The sequence below is a fragment of the Phaethon aethereus genome (assembly GCF_964289735.1).
Source record: "Phaethon aethereus genome assembly, chromosome: 1".
NCBI lineage: Eukaryota > Metazoa > Chordata > Aves > Phaethontiformes > Phaethontidae > Phaethon > Phaethon aethereus.
Window position 1 is genome coordinate 221,868,879 of NC_138575.1, and position 19,658 is coordinate 221,888,536.

The following is a 19,658-nucleotide window of genomic DNA, read 5'->3' on the forward strand; positions in this document are numbered from 1 at the left end:
TCGGGATCAGGTTATCAGCGCAGGAGGTTGAGCTTCCTCTGAAATGGTGCAGGGTCCTCCCTGCCCAGTGACTAAGGACCACCGCAGAGCTGGGTGCTTCCCCCTCTGCCTGGGTGTGTTACCTGGCCTTGACCCCGAGCAGGGCCTGCTGCAAATGTCCACTGGGCTCTGGGGTCAGAGCACAAAGCATTCCCCTGCATCTCCTCCCCAGTGGGAACAGCACAAACAAGCTGCTCCAAGGCTGGGTTGTTCGCTGGAGATCCCATGGGCCACTTCTGGGTGGAACCCACTGAGGCTCCTTGGGGTGGGCAGGGGGACAGCCCTGTCCCCATTGAGCACACCAACAGGTGCCTTTGCCTGCTGCGAGGACCAGCGCCCTGGGGCTGTCCCCGCATCATCCAGCTATCCCACCTGCCCTACTGCAGCATCGCACGGCAGATGGCCAGCAGAGAGGACAACCGGGAGCCTTTCCGCACACGTGGTTGCTGCAGAGCAGATGGGACTTGTAGCCAGGGGAACCTGGGGGAGCTCAGCGTGCCTGCAAGGCAACACGGACGTGAGGTGCCAGCTTTTGGGCTTCAGAAGTTCTTGGGACGTTGAGCCTGGTGTTGAGCTGGTGGGATTGAGTTGAGCTCTGGAAAGGATTTGGTGGCTCCCAACCACTGTTGGGTGCTGGGGACTTGCAGTGCCTCCAGCAGCCAGCTCCTGCCCTGCATGGCTGGAGCTCACCCCCCAACACAGCCAGGAGATGACAGCAGAGAGACAGGGGCAGTGGAGCCTAGCAGGCAGAGATGGCAATGGGCAGGCACCTAGTGATCTTCATCCCCCTTGCTTGGATTTAGGTGGCAGCTAAACCCAGGGCTGAGACGTGCTTAAGCACCAGCAGCTGGTCTCATCTGGAAACCCCTGCAGTGTGTTCACGAGCCCTCTGGGCCATTGTGCGTGGAGCTGTGCCCTGGAGCAGGGCTGTCCATGTGCTTTTCAGGCTGTCTATAAAAAGCATTTGCAGGAAGTGTCTGCCTTTCACGCTGAGTTGCAATGACCTTTGCAGGACCATTGCATGCCCATCTGCATTGGTGGTCCTGGTTGCCCTACCTGAGGGCTGCGACGGTGGCCAGGATGCTGTGTCGTCCTCAGCGTGCATCCCCGTGATGGATTGCCCATCCACCATCTGTCTGCCAGCACCAGAGGGTCGTTCCTTCTCCCTGAGCCTCCAGCAATGCCCTGAGACAGAGCTTGGCTCCACTCTGCCCAGCCCTCTTCCACAGTCTGGGATCCTGCAAAAAATATCAAAACCCAAACCCTGACGCTTTGCTCGGGAGACGCAAGGCAGCCTGGCCAGCGGCGGTGGGGAAGGTGTGTGGAGTGCGGGGCTGTGCGTGCCAGGAGCTGAGTGTTGGGAGATAAATGGAGCTCCTCCTCCTTGAGAAGGAGAGAGGAAGGGAGATAGAAAGTGCCAATGCTGGACTTGGATGCTGCGGGGAACTGCTTGCAGCAGCTACAGCCTCTGCCATAAAAAGAAGAGGGTTGCACACTTGGCTTTCACTGCCCATCGTGCAGAGCCCTTGGATGGGACCAGGCTCCACAGATCTGTGCTTTGCTTGCAGCAAATAATTTGACTAAGCTTGGCCAGGAAAGAAAAAGGGCTGAGAGAGTCCACGCCACCTCCTTCTCTCATGTCAAGAGCATGCACACGGTGGTTACCATCAACTGATGCTTGGTAGTAAAATATCCGTGATACCACGATAGCTGGTCTGAGCCCTTAGTGCTTGTGCGCGCCTTGGAGCTAGGCGGCAAGAGGAATAACTTAGATGTAGAAATTATACAGCTTTTGAGGCTGGTTCCTCTCTTATGGACCCCAACCAGATGCCAGCCCAGCAGGTTGAGGAAAAATGCCAGGAAAGAGCCCTCAAACCTGACTGTATGTGCCCACCTGGCCCTGCTTTCCCACCCCATCCGCCACCATCCCCAGGAGTCTGCAGACCTGCGTGTCCCTCTCGGATGTACTGGCTCTTGCTCAGGCTCTGTTTATTCGGCAGGGTAATGCCTTGGATACGAAGGGGAAAATAAAAGGATGGCTGTGGAGCCTTGCAGCGGCAGGGTCTCGCCGGGCTGTGTCTCATGTTGTCAGCTGCTGGAACAGCTGCGTGAACAGCTGGTCTAAACCTCTTTGAAAAGCGCCCCGAGACCAGAGCCTCTGGGATAAATCCTGCTTTTTATGACATTTGCTCTTTCCTGCCTGAGGCAGGCCTTCGCCGCGAGCTGCCGGTCAGAAGGAGAAAGAAGGAAGAGACTGTGTGGCCAAACCCTGCTCCTTGCAGGTCTGGACCCCATGGAGGTCCCTGAAGTGGAGAGCAGGGCTTGGTTTGCCGCAACCTCCACCAGATCCTCTCATTTACCAAACTTACTTTCTTCTCTACATACCCCCTGTGCAACGGCTTGGCTTCCTGGTGGTAGAAGAAGCTGCCGTGGTTTGGTTTTCTAAGGTGAAACTCTTGGTTTCGGTTGACAGAGAGCTTGGGGATACCCAAAAGAAAATTGCTGTGTGGAGAAGAGGACCTTGCTGTTGAGGTCTGGCTGTTTCTGGGCTACTGAACATCCTTTTTTACCATTTTGCAAAGCAGAAAAACTTAGCCCTGCAGCAAACAGGTGCAATTCCATCGACTGAAGTGGGACTGGGATGCACTAAGGTCAGGACTGGCCTTGGCCCATGGTTTTCAGCTTGAATCACTACAACGATGATGTTTTCCAAACTAACCACCAAGCCAGTGGAAGAAGGTCTACACCTGAGCGTCCACCCACATCTCTGGACCCAACGTCTTTGTGTGCTTGGCTCTGGTGTTATCAGATAACCCAACACAGAGGGAGGGCAGCGCTGCGGCATGGACCTGGGTCTGGGCTCAGCATCATGCTTTTCTTTTCCACCTGTCTCTTCCAACTACTTGTCCTGGGAAGGTGTCAGAGAAAAAGTTCTCGTGCCGCTTTGAATTGGTGGGTGTTATGCAGAGTCTGCAGGCGTGTGGTGGCTATTTCAGATCTAGTAGCACTAGCAATGCCCGAGAGCACGGCACTGCCTCCCCCTTTTTGGGGAAGACCACTCCACTCATGAGCATGTGGACTGGCAACCAGTGGGCCAGCCGAGCTAGGAGAGGACACCACCCACCATTCTATACCCCACAGGACGAAGAGTGCAGTGGGACAGATTTTCAGCTTTCATCAGTTGTTTGGTGATGTTTGAGGGCGGACTATGTGATTTATGCTAGATTGTGCAATTTGAGGTTCTGGCACCCCAACGCCAGGACGCACAGCCCTGTCCGGACCTTGGTAATGCTGACAATGCTTTTTTAATCTCCTGCCCTCCTAGGAAGGCCAGATTTACTGCGGCTTGGTGACTTGCCCGGAGCTGTTGTGTTCCTCTCCCCTAACTGTGCCGGATTCCTGCTGCCGGGTCTGCAAAGGTAATGAGGGGCCCAGGAGCCACCCCTGAGCAAGGGCTGGGAGACTTAGGCATTGCCACCAGCTGGCACAAGCCATTTCAAGCCACTTTAGCAGGATTTTGGAAGTCTATGCTGTGAATCAGGCCACTTGCTATGTCTTGGTTGCACCAGGAATCAAAAAGATGAGGGCTCAGTCTTTTTCTTGCGTGCTTCCCCTCCCACACCTAGTCGTGTCCTGCCTTCCTGCAGCCCATATGTTGGCCAGGGCTGAGCATTTTGCCCTGCCACTGGTGCATTGTGCAAAAGGTGTGACCTGCATGGAGGGCAAAGTCCTCCAGACCACACAGGCACCAGGATGGAGATGGTGGTATGGACCATGTAAAGATGGTGCATGCTACTGTTGCTCCAGGGAAGTTTCCAGGACAGTCAGGGAAAACCCCGCTTCCTCCCCAGTACAGCATGGCTGAGTTTCATTCCCACAGCTCTCCATGGGGGAGAAACTCTTGAATTTGCTGCTGTTTCCTCTGACTCATAACTGGGAGAGTGAAGAGAGAATCAAGCTCCACGTCTCCAGATGAGACAGGCTCAAGAGCCAATGGGCAGGTTCACACCCTGCTGACAATGAAGACACAGCATAAAATGACTCTTTATATGAGAAATATTTATGAAGCTGGAAGGCCATGGTGATCTCCTGGCCATGGACACAGAACGACCTCCTCCAGGTGCTTCCTCCAAACTCTCCCCTTCTGCAATTTGTGTTCCTCTCTCTCTTTCTTTTCTTTTTTCTTTCTTTTCACCAGTTTTCTTAGGTGCCACTGGGGCATGTCATTGACTTGGTGAGAAATGTCTTTGGATTTCTTTTCAATCATCCCCATCACCTCATACTCTATCTCTGGAGTGTTTTCATGACACCTAACTTCAGAAGTCTACAAGGCCTTTCATGGAGCTGAGCTGTTGTTAATAGTCAGTGGGGATAAAAGGGTTTTTGGGGTGTGGCTCCCATTTGCTTTGGGTGATGTGAAATGCATATTTGAAGCTCTTCTCTCTCCAGACCTTGCAAGTGGGGCAGCACCCTGAAGAGAGCTGGTGGTAGTCAGCTGGACCCCAGAAAGCAAATCATCATCCATCCCTGCTGCATTTCACAGGATAATGTTCTTTCCTTGCAGATGGCTCCTATGAGAAGTCCACGGAAGAGGAACCCCTGCAGTTAAACAGAGGTGTTGTACGTGACGTTTGCATTTTAAAACTCAGATTATTGCTTCTAGCACAGCCCCATTAAACAGCTCAAAGCAAGCCATTTGGCCTTGGCCGTAGTATTCTACAAAAAAATGGCCCATAGCAGCTCTAGGAGGGCAATCAGTTCCTTGGACAGCAGAACCACGGACACCTGGTTTGCAGACGAAACATGTCTATCAGTTGACTTTAGGTGAGGGCTTTCAGCATAGGCTGAGACCTCAGACCACCAGGGAAAGACTCTTGTCTTCTCTGATGTCTGGAAGAGCAAAAGACCTGTGGGAACTGGAAATCTTGGTCACTTCTTGTTGGCCAACCTGCCTGAGGTTGGTCAGTAGACTAGGACAGCTGAGGAACATGGACAGAGCAGGCTCAGAGTTGACCGACAGCCAGATGCAACCCTTACGCATAGTCAGATGGCCCAAATCTCTCTTTGGGGACTTTGGCTTCAGGAACTGGTGTCTCCTCTCCACCCTGGCCTCAAAGATGTTCTGCCTCCCAGTCACAGCTCCCACAGAGCAGCCAGCGCTGGAGCTGGCCACCAGCATGCTTTCCCCAGGCTGTTTGTATCGGCAGCCCCAGCAAGGAAAAAGTGACTCCTTGGCTGCCGAGGGTGGATTCACGGTGATATTTCAGAGTTGGGTGGCCCATGCCAGGTCTGTGGGATTAGGTCACTTACAGATCCCGGCCCTGCCCTTTTCCATACTGCTGGGTGAAACGCCAGCGTCACACCTCCAACCACCTATAAAACCTCCAAAATAGACACAAGGGGACCCTTTGTGCTGCATGTCTTGTGCCAGCAGTTTGCTCTTGGAAGCCCAGGATGTTCCCGGGATTTCAGTCCTGCCGGGTGGCACCCCCACCCCAACCCTCCTGGTGCCAACCGGGTGAGAGGGCAAGGACACGGCCTGTCCTTACCTCTCTGATCCGGGTTGGGTTGCACGGATGTTGGTCCTCAGTTTCCCAGCAGGCATCTAGAAAAGACCAGCCCATTTCCGTGGCTGTGTCAGTGATGTAGGACCTCACCTGAGGGCATTGGGTTGAGTGTGGGATGAGAAGGGTGCTGCCCCAATGAGAGTGACCCCCATGCAGCATAGGGAGGACGTTGGTGTGGGACATTGACACAAACTGCTCAGCATCCCTTAGGTGGTTGCAGGCACTGAGATGGCTCCTGGGTCATTCATTGCTCATCCCTGTGGTCTCTGGACCTTCCACTGCTGGTGGAAGGTATGCAGGACACTACGTGGCTTCTTCCAATGTGCTTTGGAGTGAGAACAACCCAACTGCCTGGATCTGAGTCCCCTTCTTTTCTCTGACTGCTCACAGAGGCACTCACAAGACCAGTGCTTGGGGGAGGCGATGGGAAGGAAGCCACCTGGAGCCACCGCATCCACTGTTCTCACTTCCTCCCTGGAGTTCATCCCTAGGAGCTTCAAACCCAAGGGAGGAGGTGGCACCACTGTGAAGATCGTCTTGAAAGAGAAGCACAAGAAAGGTAAGGGATGGAGGGGCCAGGCCTAAGGTGACTTCTCCAGGACTTTGAATTCTCCAGGGAATCTATTTCAGCAGCAGCTTTCCACCACCAAGTCCTACTTACCACTCCTCCACAGCCAGCCTTACGCAGCTATCTCAGGCCTGGTGGCCCACAGCCTCTTGATTGTGTGAATCTACCACTTTCCAAAAAGGGTTGGAAGAAGATTGGTCCCTGGGGTGTTTTGGAGATCTAGGAAGGGAGGTGCTCAGCTGGAAGACTCCACATGGTCCTCCTGGGATAGTGCAGCAGAGGGACAGGATGTTCCTCCTTGCACCTACCTGCCATGTGCTGGGTCTGTCCCAGTGCTGTGGTCTTCCTCCTGGAGGAAGGTGGGAAAGCAAGATGAGGAGGCAACCCCATGGAGCCAAAGGAGAAAAGACAGATGCCTCCTCCCCTTGGGGGGTCTCCCACCACTGTTTCTCCAGAAGGGCTCTTTCCAGTCCTTGGAGGTGAAGCCCTGGAGGAAATTTTGGGACCTCCAAAAATTTTCATGGAGGAGTCAGCAGGTGGCACTCTTCACTGTGCTTCATGCCCATGACAGCTTCGGAAAGACCCTGGGCTTGCAGAGGCTTGGAGGCAGGTGAGGTCCTGCCCACACTTGCCACTCGCCCCCACCAGGGTGGCTGACCCCAGCAGCCTCCATCTCCTGGAGCTGATTCCCCCGCCCCATGGCACCTCCTGAGTGGGGTGGCTGCAATATTCCTGTGTCCTCTGCTGCCGGACATGCTACCAGAGGACTATGTTCCTCAAGACAGTGGGGCCAGCCACTTCTGAGGTGGTGAAATGTGTTGAGCTCCACCAAGCCTTGGGTGTACAAAGAGGAGGAGGATTTATTTCCACCAGCAACTCTTTCCTCTCTCTCCTCCAGCTTGTGTTTACAATGGGAAGACCTACTCCCATGGGGAGGTGTGGCACCCTGTCTTCCGGCTCTACGGCCTCCTGCCCTGCATCCTCTGCACTTGCAGGGATGGTATCCAGGACTGCCAGAAGATCACATGCCCCAAGGACTATCCTTGTGACTATCCAGAGAAAGTAGATGGGAAATGCTGTAAAATATGCCCAGGTAGGTGGGATCCCGCTTGCTCCTGCAGCTGCCTTCTAGTTCCTTCCTTTAGCCTTGGTTTAAAGCCCTGGGGAATGCAGATGGGTAGGGGTTCACATCGCTGGTGGCTTGAATTCACACCAGGTGAGTTCAGCAGGGCAAGCACTGATGTAAGGGTTGGCCTGTCTTGGAGAGTAGCAGGACTGAGCCAAGGTGAGGAAGCTGCACTGATCCCAAAAGGTTGCATCTGTTGGGTGGGTGTAGTCTGGAGAAAGATGGCCAAGGAGGGACATGCTAAGAGTCTTCACACAGATAGAAGATGCTTTCTGGGGAGAGGGCACGGTCTGTTCTCCAGATGTCCAGCTAGGACAAGAAGTCGCAGGGTTAAATTGTGGCAGCTGAAATGTAGGATTGAAATTAGGAGGACACTTTCTGGGTGCAGGATTATCTTTGGCACTCATGGTTTGCTTTGAACTTGAGTTGAGGTCCCCATCCTCAATCCCTATCCACACTGTTGGGGTGGGCCAGGTAGAACTGGGCTGGTACTGGGACATAGTGGAAAGGACCTCTTTTTTTTTTATGTTCAATGGGTTTTGGGTATCTCAGCTGCTTCTTGGTCTTTGGAAAACTGTTTAGCTTAAACCACAGACCTGGAAAAGATGTAGCAGGGCACGAGCTCTTCTCCTGTTCCACTGGAGAATGTTTTCTAGGTTATACTTCTCTGTATCATCATTCAGCATTAGATATTTAGATGATGGACCACCCACTGCTTCCTTAGAGAGACTAAAGATACCTGAGTCTTTTTGAGCCTGACTGCAGGTACAGCAGTTTCTGGGTGATCTCCTCTGCTGTGCGTCTTCAAGGTGGTTTCATGGAGGGGGTGTCACCAGAGAGAACAAGCAACGGGCATTGCCACATTTCAGAATGGGGGCAAACAAGCTGCAAAATAATTTCAGCTGGGATTTTCAAGGTTTTCCAGGCTCTGAGCAGGGAGGTTCTGGGATGGCCTCCCCAGGGGAGTAAAGGGCAGAAGCTCAGCTTGTTTTAATAAGTTTTCTGATATGTTTATGAGCAGGATTTATGACGTGGTGGGAATGGGGTGTGATGACTGAGCAGAGCCCTTCCAGTCTTGCATTCCCATTATAGCAGGTCTTTCTGGTTTAAAGTCTACAACTTTCTCTGCTGGGATCTCATTTGCTGTTCAGTCTTCATTTAGTTCCAGTTAAACACTCTGACCCAGCCAAAATGATTTTCTTCTGGCTTTCCAGTACTCATAGATAGCAATCACACACACACACATTGCTCAGCCAAGTTACATGCTTGTCCTTTGCTTCACTGCATGGCGGTTTCGCCCATCTTCTTTTTCCAGGCAGTTTCCGTGACTGTCCTACTCTTCCCAGTAGCTTGGAGAGAAACGCTGAGTGATTTCTGTTTGCAGAAGGGATCCCAATCGAAGGGGAATTGCTGCAATGCACTGGTTGGATGGGGAGACCATCCCAGCTGCTGGGAGCAGAGCTAGTGGCTGGGACCCCTGGGTTCTTGCTCCTCCTCCCCAACGCTGTTGGCCATTGAGTGGCTCCAGCGTGAAGCTCTGAGGTTGTTAAATACCTGTTGTACCTGCGAGGATGTGTGGTTCCTTCCCTTGGTGTGAAGGTGGGGCTGCCTCGATCGATGCGAAGAGCAGCCCTGGGGTGGTTGAAGTTTAACGGTCTGGGATGAAGGTTTTCCTGCACCTGGACCCCATGGTGGCAGCGATGAGGGTGGTGGGCTGTGGTCGTCCCTCTTTGTGTCATGCGGAGCCTGCAGAGCTGAACGCTTGTCTTCCTGTTGCCGAAAAAGCCCTGCTTTGCATCCCCTTAAATTGGGATTTCCATTCCCCTTCCGAGTAGCTCAGGACCACCCCAGAAAGCACGGGGGAGAGCAGAATCAGGCCTAAAATAACTGTCCTACTAAAATAAACCCCATGTGTCTATTTATAGCCAAATTTTCTTTCGAGTAGCGTAAAAAGCTTCAGCATCCAAAATGACTGGGAGAACAAGGCTAAATTCAGCAGAGCTGGGCTCCTCTGCGTTCCAAGGACCACAACCAAAGGCAATAAATCTCCTTCCAAAACCATGGGGGATTCTTAATTACTCCAGATACATTACAAAAATTTTAAAAATTAGCAGCTCTTCTTTACTAAGGATGTTGAAAAAGTCACGTAGGGTCCCGCCGGTGCCCCTGGTGTGGGTTTCCCCAACGTTGCCCCCCATGCGGGGAGGGGGCTCGGGCTGGGGCTGAGCCCACCCGCGGGGCTGAGCCGGGCGCGCTGCCCAGGCAGCCCAGCCACGGCGTTGGCTCCCGTGCTGCGGGCTCATCCCTTCGCTTCGCTGATGTTGCTCCTCCGGGACGGCAGCGGGAACGAGGTGGGAAGCGGGGAATCCAGCCTGGGCTTTGCAGTGATGATGGCACCAAGGTCCCTGGAGCGGGTATGGGGGATCCAGGTGGAGAAAATCCCCCTTCCCCATACCTGCTGGTGTAAAGGCTGCTGAAAACCAGGGGAATGGAAAATATGGGCATGGGCAGGTCCACAGATACTTTATCAACATCTCCCTTTGCTGCCGATCTCAGCGCTGGGGATCGGACCTCAGACCACCATGCAGAGGCGTGGACATGCCACATGGCATCAAACCCAATGAGATGCCTTTTCCTTGACTTGGGTGCCGAGATGCGTCCTCCAAGCTCCTTCCTGCCCCTACTTAATAAACTCTGTCTTTGTTTTTGCCCAGAAACCAGAGTCAAACCCACTGATGAAATAGTCACTGCGCGGTGTGGCAAGAACCCCAACCGTGTCCTGGTGTACATGTTTGTGCCGCCGAGCTCGGAGACTTCCAAAGAGATCCTCAGGACAATTGCGATTGAGAAGGAGCCCATGGAGGAGGTGGAAATCTACAACTGGAAGCTGATTAAAGGTGAGTGCCGTAACGAAACCAGCCAGCAGTGGAGGAGGTGTGTGTGGAAACCTGGTGCTTTCCAAGCTTTGTTCAATTTTTCAGGTTTTTCTTGTGGTGCTCCAGACCTTGTGTAGTGAGTTGAAACCTGCTGACAGCAGGTTGGCTTTTCTAACTCCCCTCTTTTGCACTCTTTTGCCACAGTTGCATGCAGACCAGGGGCTGGAAACCACTTTTGGCCCCAGGGTACCCCACCACGAGCTCTAACACCATCCAGAGGCACAGCATGTGGGCAAACAAGGCAGGGGCCATGAGGCTGCTCCTCCAAATCTGCCTGACTCCATGCCAAATGCACATGGAAAACAAACAAAAAAATGTTCTGGTCACTCCATATTTTTGCTTTTGCTCTTTTTTTTTTCCCCCGGTCCACCCATCACTGGGAGCAAAGCTTGCAGAGCTGCTGCGAAGGTGCACACAGTGGGGGTGAATTGAATTGCCCTCAACTCACTTTTTGGATGGGTGGATTTGGATGTTCTGGTTGATGTGTCCTCCAGAACTCAAAGCACAGCAAATATACTGTCAAATGACACCAATCTCTTGCTCTGTCCCCATACCTTTGGCTGTGCGACTCTTGTGGACCAGAGGAGCCTAGGGAGACTTGGTCCAGTAGATATTTATGTTGTGTTTCCCTCGGGCCCGGCCAAGCATTGCAGTGCCCCAACCCCGAGTCTCTGTTGGACATACTCTAACCCTTGCAAAAACTTGTGCCTTGAGCACTTGAGCTTGGTCGCACCCTAGTGTGGACCCAGTGACCCTCAGCCCATATAGCTGGGTGTCTTCTGCATGGGTGTAGGCAGATATTCTGGTCTCTTGGGTATGTTCCTGTCTCACCTCTCTCCATAAGGAGACCTCAGTCCTCCCGGGGCTGGCTCTTCCCAGGTGCCGAGGGTGGGCACATGTGGATAGTAGCTGGAGAAATTAACTCCAGAAATGGAGCCCTGGCTGCCACCATGTTTCCATCCTCCCCCTGCCATCCTCCATCCTCCACGGTGCCCCTCTCCCCGTCCTCCCCCCCGCCTCGGCAAAGCCTCCTTCACAATGGCACCTTGTAGCTGGAGGACAGCTCTGAGCCTGCACTGTCTGGGCCCCACCGTTTCCTCTCCTCGCCCCTTGGCAGAGGTCGCCACCCAAACCTTCTCGCCACCTTCTGAGGCCAAAAGCTTCGTGTCTGCACGGAGCTCCTGAGCCCTGCCAGCCAAGGACAGGGGAGGCCCTTGTCCCCGAGGCCAACACAGCTCTTTTGCTTGGCAGAGTGAAGTGTTACTATTGGGAAAGAGCATGAGCTCAGTCACATATGGATTCTACCTCTCCATGGTCCATCACTCCACCAACAGAGCAGCGTGTGTGGAGAAAAGAGGCTGCAAGTCGCGCCTGGAGCGCGTCCATCTGCCTTTGTATGGGCTTATGATACCTACGTGGCCTCATCTATTTCTGTGCCGGGACCATTTCCTCCACGAGGCAGGAGTTGGGAGGAGAAACCAGCGCCAACACTCAGACAAAAGCTTTACCCAGCTTGCTGATGGTGCGCGGCCAGCCCCCAGATGAGTTGCAGTGGGGGCTTCCCAATGTTTTTAGGGGTGTGAACACCTCAGGAGTTTTGAAAGGTGACTTTCTATGTTGTAGAGCAGAAATTATCATGGGGAGTGAGGACAACAAAGGAACAGGCAGGATCAGAGAGGGACCAGCACGGTTTGGAGGCTCTGTCGTTGACTCTTGCCCTTCACGTTGCATTGCTGGAGGCTTGGGCTGTATTGGAGGTGCGATCCCCCCATGGGCCTCTTTCCCACATTCACCCTGCCAGGCTGTTTATTAGATATTGATCAAAATATGCCTTTCTATCCTGAAAACCTGCAGCTCTGGGACCTCCAGCATTCCCCAGTGTTTCACCAGGCTGGTATACCCTCACACCTGGGCTGGAGGAGACCTGCGGGGTCCAGACCAGCCATCCCCATGCTCTTCTGGCATTTGCTTGAAGATCTCCTGCCCCGAAGACTATACAGCCCATCTAATCTCTTCCAGAGCCACAAACCCTTTCCTAAGTAAGTGAAGACTTTTCCCAACGTGCAGCCATCCTGCAGCTCGAGTTCATGCCTTCTTGTCCTCTCCACTGTGGGTGTGAAGAGCAGACTCCTTTCCTCTGAAGATGCCATCAGCTCCCACCTCTGTCCTCTCTTACACAGTTTATGCAGTTGATTATTTTCAGTCTTTCCTCGATGTTAGAAATTTCTGGTCTTTTGGTCCCTCCCGTAGCTCTGCTCTGTGTCTGTCTTGAAATCCGGACCCCAAAGCAGGGTGCAGAGCTCTGGTCAAAAGTTGTGTCCTGCTGGAATGGGTCTCACACACCCATGTGCATCCATGCTCCTGTCTCTGTCCACCCACCAAGGCTTTGTTTTGCAGATGATTTAGCAAGTCCTGAGACCAGTTTCTTGAATTAGACTTGCTTCACTCCCCAGCCCAGGGTTAAGTACCATGTTTAAAGAGTCATGTTGGTTCCCCATGTAGTCAGCAGAGAGAAGCAGTTACGATATGTCCCGTCCACCCATTTTAGGATGGGCAGAATGGCATGGCAGAAGAGCCTGTCTCTCCCTTGTGTCTCCAAAATTAGGAAAGAGGAATTGCTCCCTTGGAGATGGGGCTGGGCATTAATTAATTCCTTGTGCTCTCCTGGACTCTGCTTGGTTTTTGGTCCTGAGGCAGTTCCTAAAGCATAGAATCACAGAATGGCATCATGGTTTGGGTGGGAAGGGACCTCTCAAGGCCATCTATTCCAACCCCCTGCCATGAGCAGGGACATCCCCAACTCGAGCAGGTTGCTCAGAGCCCCGTCCAGCCTGACCTGGGATGTTTCCAGGGATGGGGCATCGACCACCTCTCTGGGCAGCCTGGGCCAGTGCCTCACCACCCTCACAGTGAAAAATGTCTTCCTTAGATCTAGTCTGAATCTGCCCTCTTTCAGTTTAAAACCGTTACCCCTTGCTACAGGCCCTACTAAAAAGCCTGTCCCCACCTTTCTCATCAGCCCCCTTTAAAGCACCGAGAGAGGTGGTAAATGCCCAACAGGCCCACCACCTCCCTCCACCTCATCCTCAACTTTGCGATGGACGATCCCATCTGTCGGGCAGGATCTGCTCGCCGGGAAATGGCATCACCCTTCACCAGCTCCATGCCGTGATGCCTCTTGGGCAGACGGCAGGCGCACTGGGCTATTCCCATCTGCGCCGCCTCGTGCTCTCCTTGTGCGTGCTGGAGCATCGTCTGCATTCCTCCCCTGCTCCCCAGCTCCTGGCATCTGTCAGAAGCGACCATCCGCCTGGCCAAAGGTCTCAGCCAGCTCTCCGAGGGCTCTTGGGTGAACATTATCTAGGTCGGTTGATTAAAAGATGTTTATCTCTCGCAGCTCTTGTTTAAAATATCCTCTTGGTTACTAACGTACTGGAAAGTGCTTCATCAGCCACGGGAACTATAAGCACACCCTCCTGCTCCTTTCTAAGTATAGACCAGAAGGATTTATTGAACACTTGTGCCTTTCTTGCGTCATTAACAGTTTTATTATCTCCATCCAGTATCTTCTTTTGTTACTGGTAGGACTTCTTTTCCTGACCCACTTATAGGACTTATTAATAGTCCAAATATCCACATATTTCTCTGGATGTCTTTGACTTCCTGTATTAGTTTTCCACAGTCCATAACATCTCATTTATATCCCATCCGCTACATACTCTCTTTATGTGTAATTGCTTCTGGGAATTGGGGAAAGTCTCTTAACCAAATAAGGGGGACCACGTGCCGGCAGCGAGGAGCTGGATGCGTGAGGAGCCTGGGTGGGAGGTGGGGAAGGATATGCCAGGCATACCTGCCCGGTTTGTCACGCCTTGCAGGCGAATACGGGTATCGCAACCCCCAGCCCCGCAGAAAGGTCGCTTCCGTTGCTAAATGCAGGTTCTGGTTTTCTTGGGTCAAACGTCTGAGTCAGGCACCTCCGCTAACGGGACGATGCTGGCACAGGCAGAAATATCAATCTCTGCTGAGGTCATTTGTGTTTTTTTCTGTCCTGGAGGAGTTTCAGGGCTGGGGGCAGAGGGATGGAAAACTTCGGTCCCTGGCTGCTTCCAGGAAAGGAAAGCATCTGAGGATGGAGGGACCTCTGCGGTCGGGGAAGATAGTGGTTGAGGGTGAGCAGAGAGGATGGGGTCCCAGGATCCTGGTTGGGCTCACCCTTATTTCTCCTGTGGCTTTGGGGGAGATCAGACCTCCTCCGGCATGAGATGCTTTTCAGAGCAACAAAATCCTGTTGCTTCCACCTGCTTCGTGGTGCTGTCCCTGCTGTGTTCCGATTTAACGAGCAGTCACTGTTTTCAAATGAGGTTTCTCCTGGTCCTTGGCCAGCCCTGGATTCACTCCCAAACTCCCACCAGGCTTTGGCAGCAGGTCCCGCACCGAACCGGGACCCCGGGGCATCCGGTGCAGCCTCTGTCCCTTTTGCATCTCAGGAGGGGACAGAGAGGTGTGCATCCAAACCAGGCTGAGCCTTAAATTGAGCTCCGCAGAGCCTGATGCCCTCCGGTTCCCTCCACAGGCATATTTCATCTGGTACAGACCAAGAAGATCAGCAAACAGGAATTCAAGCAAGAAGCGCAGAACTTCAGGCTGATCACCAGGACGAACGAAGGTAAGGAGAGAAAAATCCCATTTCGCAGCTCCTCCGGCATACCCTGCCCCAAACAACCCCATGTTTTGCTGCGTAAATCCCAGCACGGCGTGGGGAGTGACCTGTAGGGAAAAGGCTTGTGCAAGCTTAGCCGGGTCAGGGCTGACCTATCTTCACACGCATACGCAACACTCCTGGTTAGCAGTCACATTTTCACTTTATGGTATCGGAGAGGGCAGCCAGCTTTCTAAAAGTGGATGCACGCTTGTGAAATCCAAAGGCTTTGTCTCTCCAAAGCCCGTAAAACTGTTTGATTTTTATATTTAATCCATCTGGCGTTACAGGGGAAAAAAAAAAAAAAAAAAAGATGCAAGGGATTTGAAAAAAATAAACTCTTGAAATATTTTTAAAAATCATTCTTAATGTTCTTGGATGTGCGTAAATGTTACAAAAAGCAGGAATGCCAGTGCACATGCCGAGAGTGCCTGTGCGGAGCGAAACTGCCATGCTATTTCCCGCTGGCTGCCTCTTCGCCCGGGCTGGGTTAGAGTTTAATGGGTCAGGTTCGGATTCCGTATTGTCCAGCACCCACGGGTCACCGGGTCAGCCAGGAACGGCTCTGCTGCCCAGCACACACCAGCACACCCAGTGCCCCAGGGAGGGTGGGGGTTCGTTTTCACCTCCGAGCCTTTCGAGACGACATCTCTTGACCAAACCCTGGGGTATTTCCAAGTCCCTGCTCCCGGGTTGGGCTCCGCACCAGCTTGGGGTCTCTGTCACGTGCCCCCTTCTTCTTGCCTCAGTTTCCCCTGACAAATAGCCCTCTGGTGAAACCATCCCTCTGCCGTTGCCGCAAGTTCTAGGAAAGCGTTGGCCGGTGATTTCTTCACAACAGGAGATTAATTCGGCTAGAAAATACGCCCCCTCCGGGGATGACGACATTAGGGCTGCATAATCCTTGCTGGGATTACGGGGGAGGTGACCACCCGGGGCGAAAGCACCTCCAGCCACCTCCTGCAAGTACGGGGATGCTGGTATTTTGGGGGGGCAAGGAGAGGGGTTGGGGAGCCTTGTGCCCCTTTTGGGGGTGTTGCCCAGCTCCCTCCAGTGCATTTGCTTTGCAGGGAGTCTGCGGCTCACCTGTGCGGGGACCTGGGGGGCTGCTTTTCCTCCCGCAGCGGGACCTTCCCCGACCGTAGGTGGTTGCAAAGCCCAGGAGGAGCCAAGGCTGCGGCAGCAGCAGAAAAACAACTATAAATGGAGGCGGGGGGGTGGGTGTTTGAGCAACCCACCCCAAAGAAATGGGGCTGACAGCCATCTCCCTGTGCTGACAAGGAGAGCAGAGAAGCATAGCCCTCCACAGCCCGCGAAATGTGAATTTTGGCTTTCTGACACAAGTCGGGGGACAAGGGAGGCAGAGGGAATGATTTATCCCCATTTCGGGCCGATCTCTTTTTCTTTCGCTCTCACGGGAGTGGTTTCCAGGGAAAACATTGGAAATGCCGTTAATTGTGCTAATTGCATTGCGGTAGGTATACAGAGCCTCTCTCGACCTCAAATAGCATTTTAATTGCGTGGTGGCAAAGTCTAGGAGCAGATTACAGGGCTGCTGCTGAGCTGCTCTGGCCGTGGCCAGCGCGGTGGGTAGACCTCTCTCCCCACCTCTCCCCCAGCACGGTCTTCGTGGGTCCTCTGGTGCGGAGGGTGCTACGCATGGGGTAAATTGTGCTTTCCTGATCCGAGGATTGTTGCTAATGAGTGTCTGTCTCTGCTCATGCAGGTCACTGGAACATCTTCCGAGCCCAGACGTCAGAGCTGAGGATGACAGAGAGCCCAGAGAAAGAAACAAAGAACTTGTAAAGAAAAAAACTTTAACTTAGCTATTGATTTATCTACACACACACACATACACATATATATGAAAAAAAAAAGCTGCATTATTTAATAGACTGGCACAGCAATAAAGGATACGCTAGTGTAAATTACAGAAACCCCAGCAAACGAACAAAACCGAACCGCATTGAAGCCACAGCCGTGGAGGTGCCTCTCTCCAGCGGGAGGGCGGAAGATGTTGGCCGTCGTCTCCTGCTACCGACGATGTTGGGTGTGAGAGGGAGGAAGGAGAGATGGTGGAGATGTGAGACCTGGTGCGGCGTCAGGAGGTGGGATACGTCCTTGACACCCAGTCATTTCTGAAGAGGCAGCAAAGCAGAGCGTGGCCATGCTTTTTACCAACCTCCGGCACAAAGATGACCTGCAGGGAGAGAAAAATCATCCTGATTTCTTTTCTTGGAGCCCCTGCGATCTGCAAAGGGTTTCTTTGGCTGAATACCCTCCAGAGGGTATTTCTTGAAAAATCTTGGGTCTTTTCTCCTCTGTTTCAGCTGGGAGGATTCTTTTCCATTCTTTGCAGGTCACTTGAAGATGTAGTTTTTTGGAGGACCCACCTGCTGACAGGGTCTGAGACCCTGAACACTGCACTAAGGTCACTACTAAGCATGTTATTATGCTATATATTTATATATATCCTACATAATATCTACTGGGCTGTATTCACAGGAGAGGCATCTCCCAAAGGGTGAACAGGACCATTTCTGCAGTGTGGGGAGGAGGGCATGCAGCAGCAGCCCTCCCCCTGTCTGGAAATAGCTTTGGGGGATTTTCAGGTTGTTTTGGTACATGTATTTATCCTTGGTTTCTTGTTTTATTCTGTTTTGATAAATCTATTTATTTGGAGATCCAGATCTGTCCGATAAATCTGATTAAAGTGTCTTCTTGATTCAGCCTCCTGTGCCAGCTCTCCTTTCCCTGTAGAGGGTCCGTGTTACGACTTGGGGTGCCCTGTTGGGACCCCCATCCCTGTGGGGTCTGATCTCCTTGCACTCACTCAGGCAACATCCTCAGGGTTGGGATGTGAAATTGGGGCGTGCGGAGAGCATCCCAGGGATGCTTCGCTCACCATCAGGGAACCAGCACACCCCGCTTGCTTATGGTCTGCAGCAGGTTTAGGGCTGAAAATGGAGCTCGGGGCTGGCAACGGGCATGGGGGTCATAGAATTGTAGAATCACAGAAGGGTTTGGTTGGAAGGGACCTTTCAAGGCCATCTAGTCCAACCCCCTGCCATGAGCAGGGACATTCCCAACTCGAGCAGGTTGCTCAGAGCCCCGTCCAGCCTGACCTGGGATGTTTCCAGGGATGGGGCATCCACCACCTCTCTGGGCAACCTGGGCCGGGGTTTCACCAGCCTCAGTGTCAAAAATTTCTTCCTTAGATCTAGTCTAAACCTGCCCTCTTTTAGTTTAAAGCCATTACCCCTTGTCCTATCGCTACAAGCCCTGCTAAAAAGTCAGGTGAAGGCTGGGGGCAAACCCGGGCCAGGGAATGGGAGGTCCTGGCGTGCTGGACGGGCGCCCAAGCAACTGCTAAGTGAGTGCAGGTGCTGTCTCTTGGACAGGCAACCGCTCGTGTGGGGCTGTAAAAGGATCAGTACGAGCGGCTCCCACCCCAGGGACGGCCGTGCCTTCCCCTTCGCTCTCAGTTATGCTCTCAAAATACGGGGGTTGCTGCCACGCACTCGGGATGTGGATGGAAACCAGGTCTGTGCGCGGCCAAGGGACGGAGGAGCGAAAGAGCAAAGCGACTGCAGCTCCAGCCGACCCGCAGCAAAGAGCAACTGGGGATAATGGGAGCAGCCGGCGGGCACCGACCCGGCACCACTCACCAGAGCCGCGCAATGATCCAGGTTAAATTTATCCAGGAAAAACTCCATGGATGCCGGGCAGACAGTGATGGTTTGGGCACTGGAGGTGCCCCCCGTGGCACGGGGTGAAGAGAGAGGGGCAAAACCCACCTTCTCGCCCCAGGGCTGTGCGCATGGCTGCAGCTGCACGCTGGCAGCGAGGATGCTGCCAGTCCCCGGGCAGAGCCTGACCCCTCACTCGTCAGCCTAATTAACTTGCCCTTGCGTGCTCTAACTGAAGCAGAGCTGAGGCCCAATTTACGCTTGTTTACCAGAACTGGCAGGCGTTTGAAATGAAGCTGCCCTGTGGGGTTCCCCGGGGTGGCCTCGCTCCTGGAGAAAACCAGCAGAAACCCTGCTCTGCCCATCCCAGACGAGGTTTCCTGCAGGTATCTATAGGTTATACTGAGCCCATATAGGTTATACTGAGCCCGGACGCAGGCAGGAGACCTCCCGGGTGCAAATGCACCATCTCCAGAGGGTGGTGGATGGTGCCGGCTGCTCCACGGCCAGGAGAAACCCTTTGGTGAGCAGCAACGGAGGAACCTGCCTGGGGCGAGGTTCCTGCCGTCCCTCCCTGGGTAACCTCTATCCAGAGCGTGGTGCGTTATATTTCTTCTGAAACACGTGTTTGAGGTAACGGCCGAGCTGCGTCACCCCTGCGCTGCGCTGCCCTGGACCCCTGCCTGAGCTTTGCCGTGGGCAGGGAGATTTGGAGATGAAGAGTGATGTGGAAGAGGGGGTTTCTTTGGAGAGAAGTTTCGTGGAGACGCAAGGTGGGGATGGCGAAGCAGTCTCATCTCAAGGAGCTTCCCACCAAGAGATGTGGCTGCTGCCTGGTCCCTTTCCCGGGAAGCATGGACGGCATTGCCTGGTACGGTTGCTTTGGGGTGGACGGGGTGTGCTCTGCTCCTGCTGCTGCCATTGTCCTTGCACTGAAGCTGGTCCTAGCAAACAGGGTTTGGCAGTGAGTGTACCCACCATGGAAGGAGGACCTGGAAGTCTCCAAAGATACCATCTGCATGATGTGACTG

The 19,658-nt window shown here is 53.3% G+C and overlaps 1 protein-coding gene across 1 annotated transcript in view; it reads left to right on the plus strand.

Annotated features, from left to right (window-relative positions):
* Positions 1–16,873, plus strand: part of CHRDL2 (chordin like 2) — a 28,747-nt gene extending 11,874 nt beyond the window's left edge. The window contains exons 5-11 of the mRNA XM_082014112.1: positions 3,365–3,458; positions 4,604–4,659; positions 5,997–6,165; positions 7,073–7,267; positions 10,015–10,197; positions 14,813–14,905; positions 16,665–16,873. Of these exons, the coding sequence (XP_081870238.1) occupies positions 3,365–3,458; positions 4,604–4,659; positions 5,997–6,165; positions 7,073–7,267; positions 10,015–10,197; positions 14,813–14,905; positions 16,665–16,744 (870 nt within the window). The 3' untranslated portion in view covers positions 16,745–16,873. The remainder of the gene's footprint in view (positions 1–3,364; positions 3,459–4,603; positions 4,660–5,996; positions 6,166–7,072; positions 7,268–10,014; positions 10,198–14,812; positions 14,906–16,664) is intronic.
* The last annotated feature ends 2,785 nt before the right edge of the window (positions 16,874–19,658 follow it).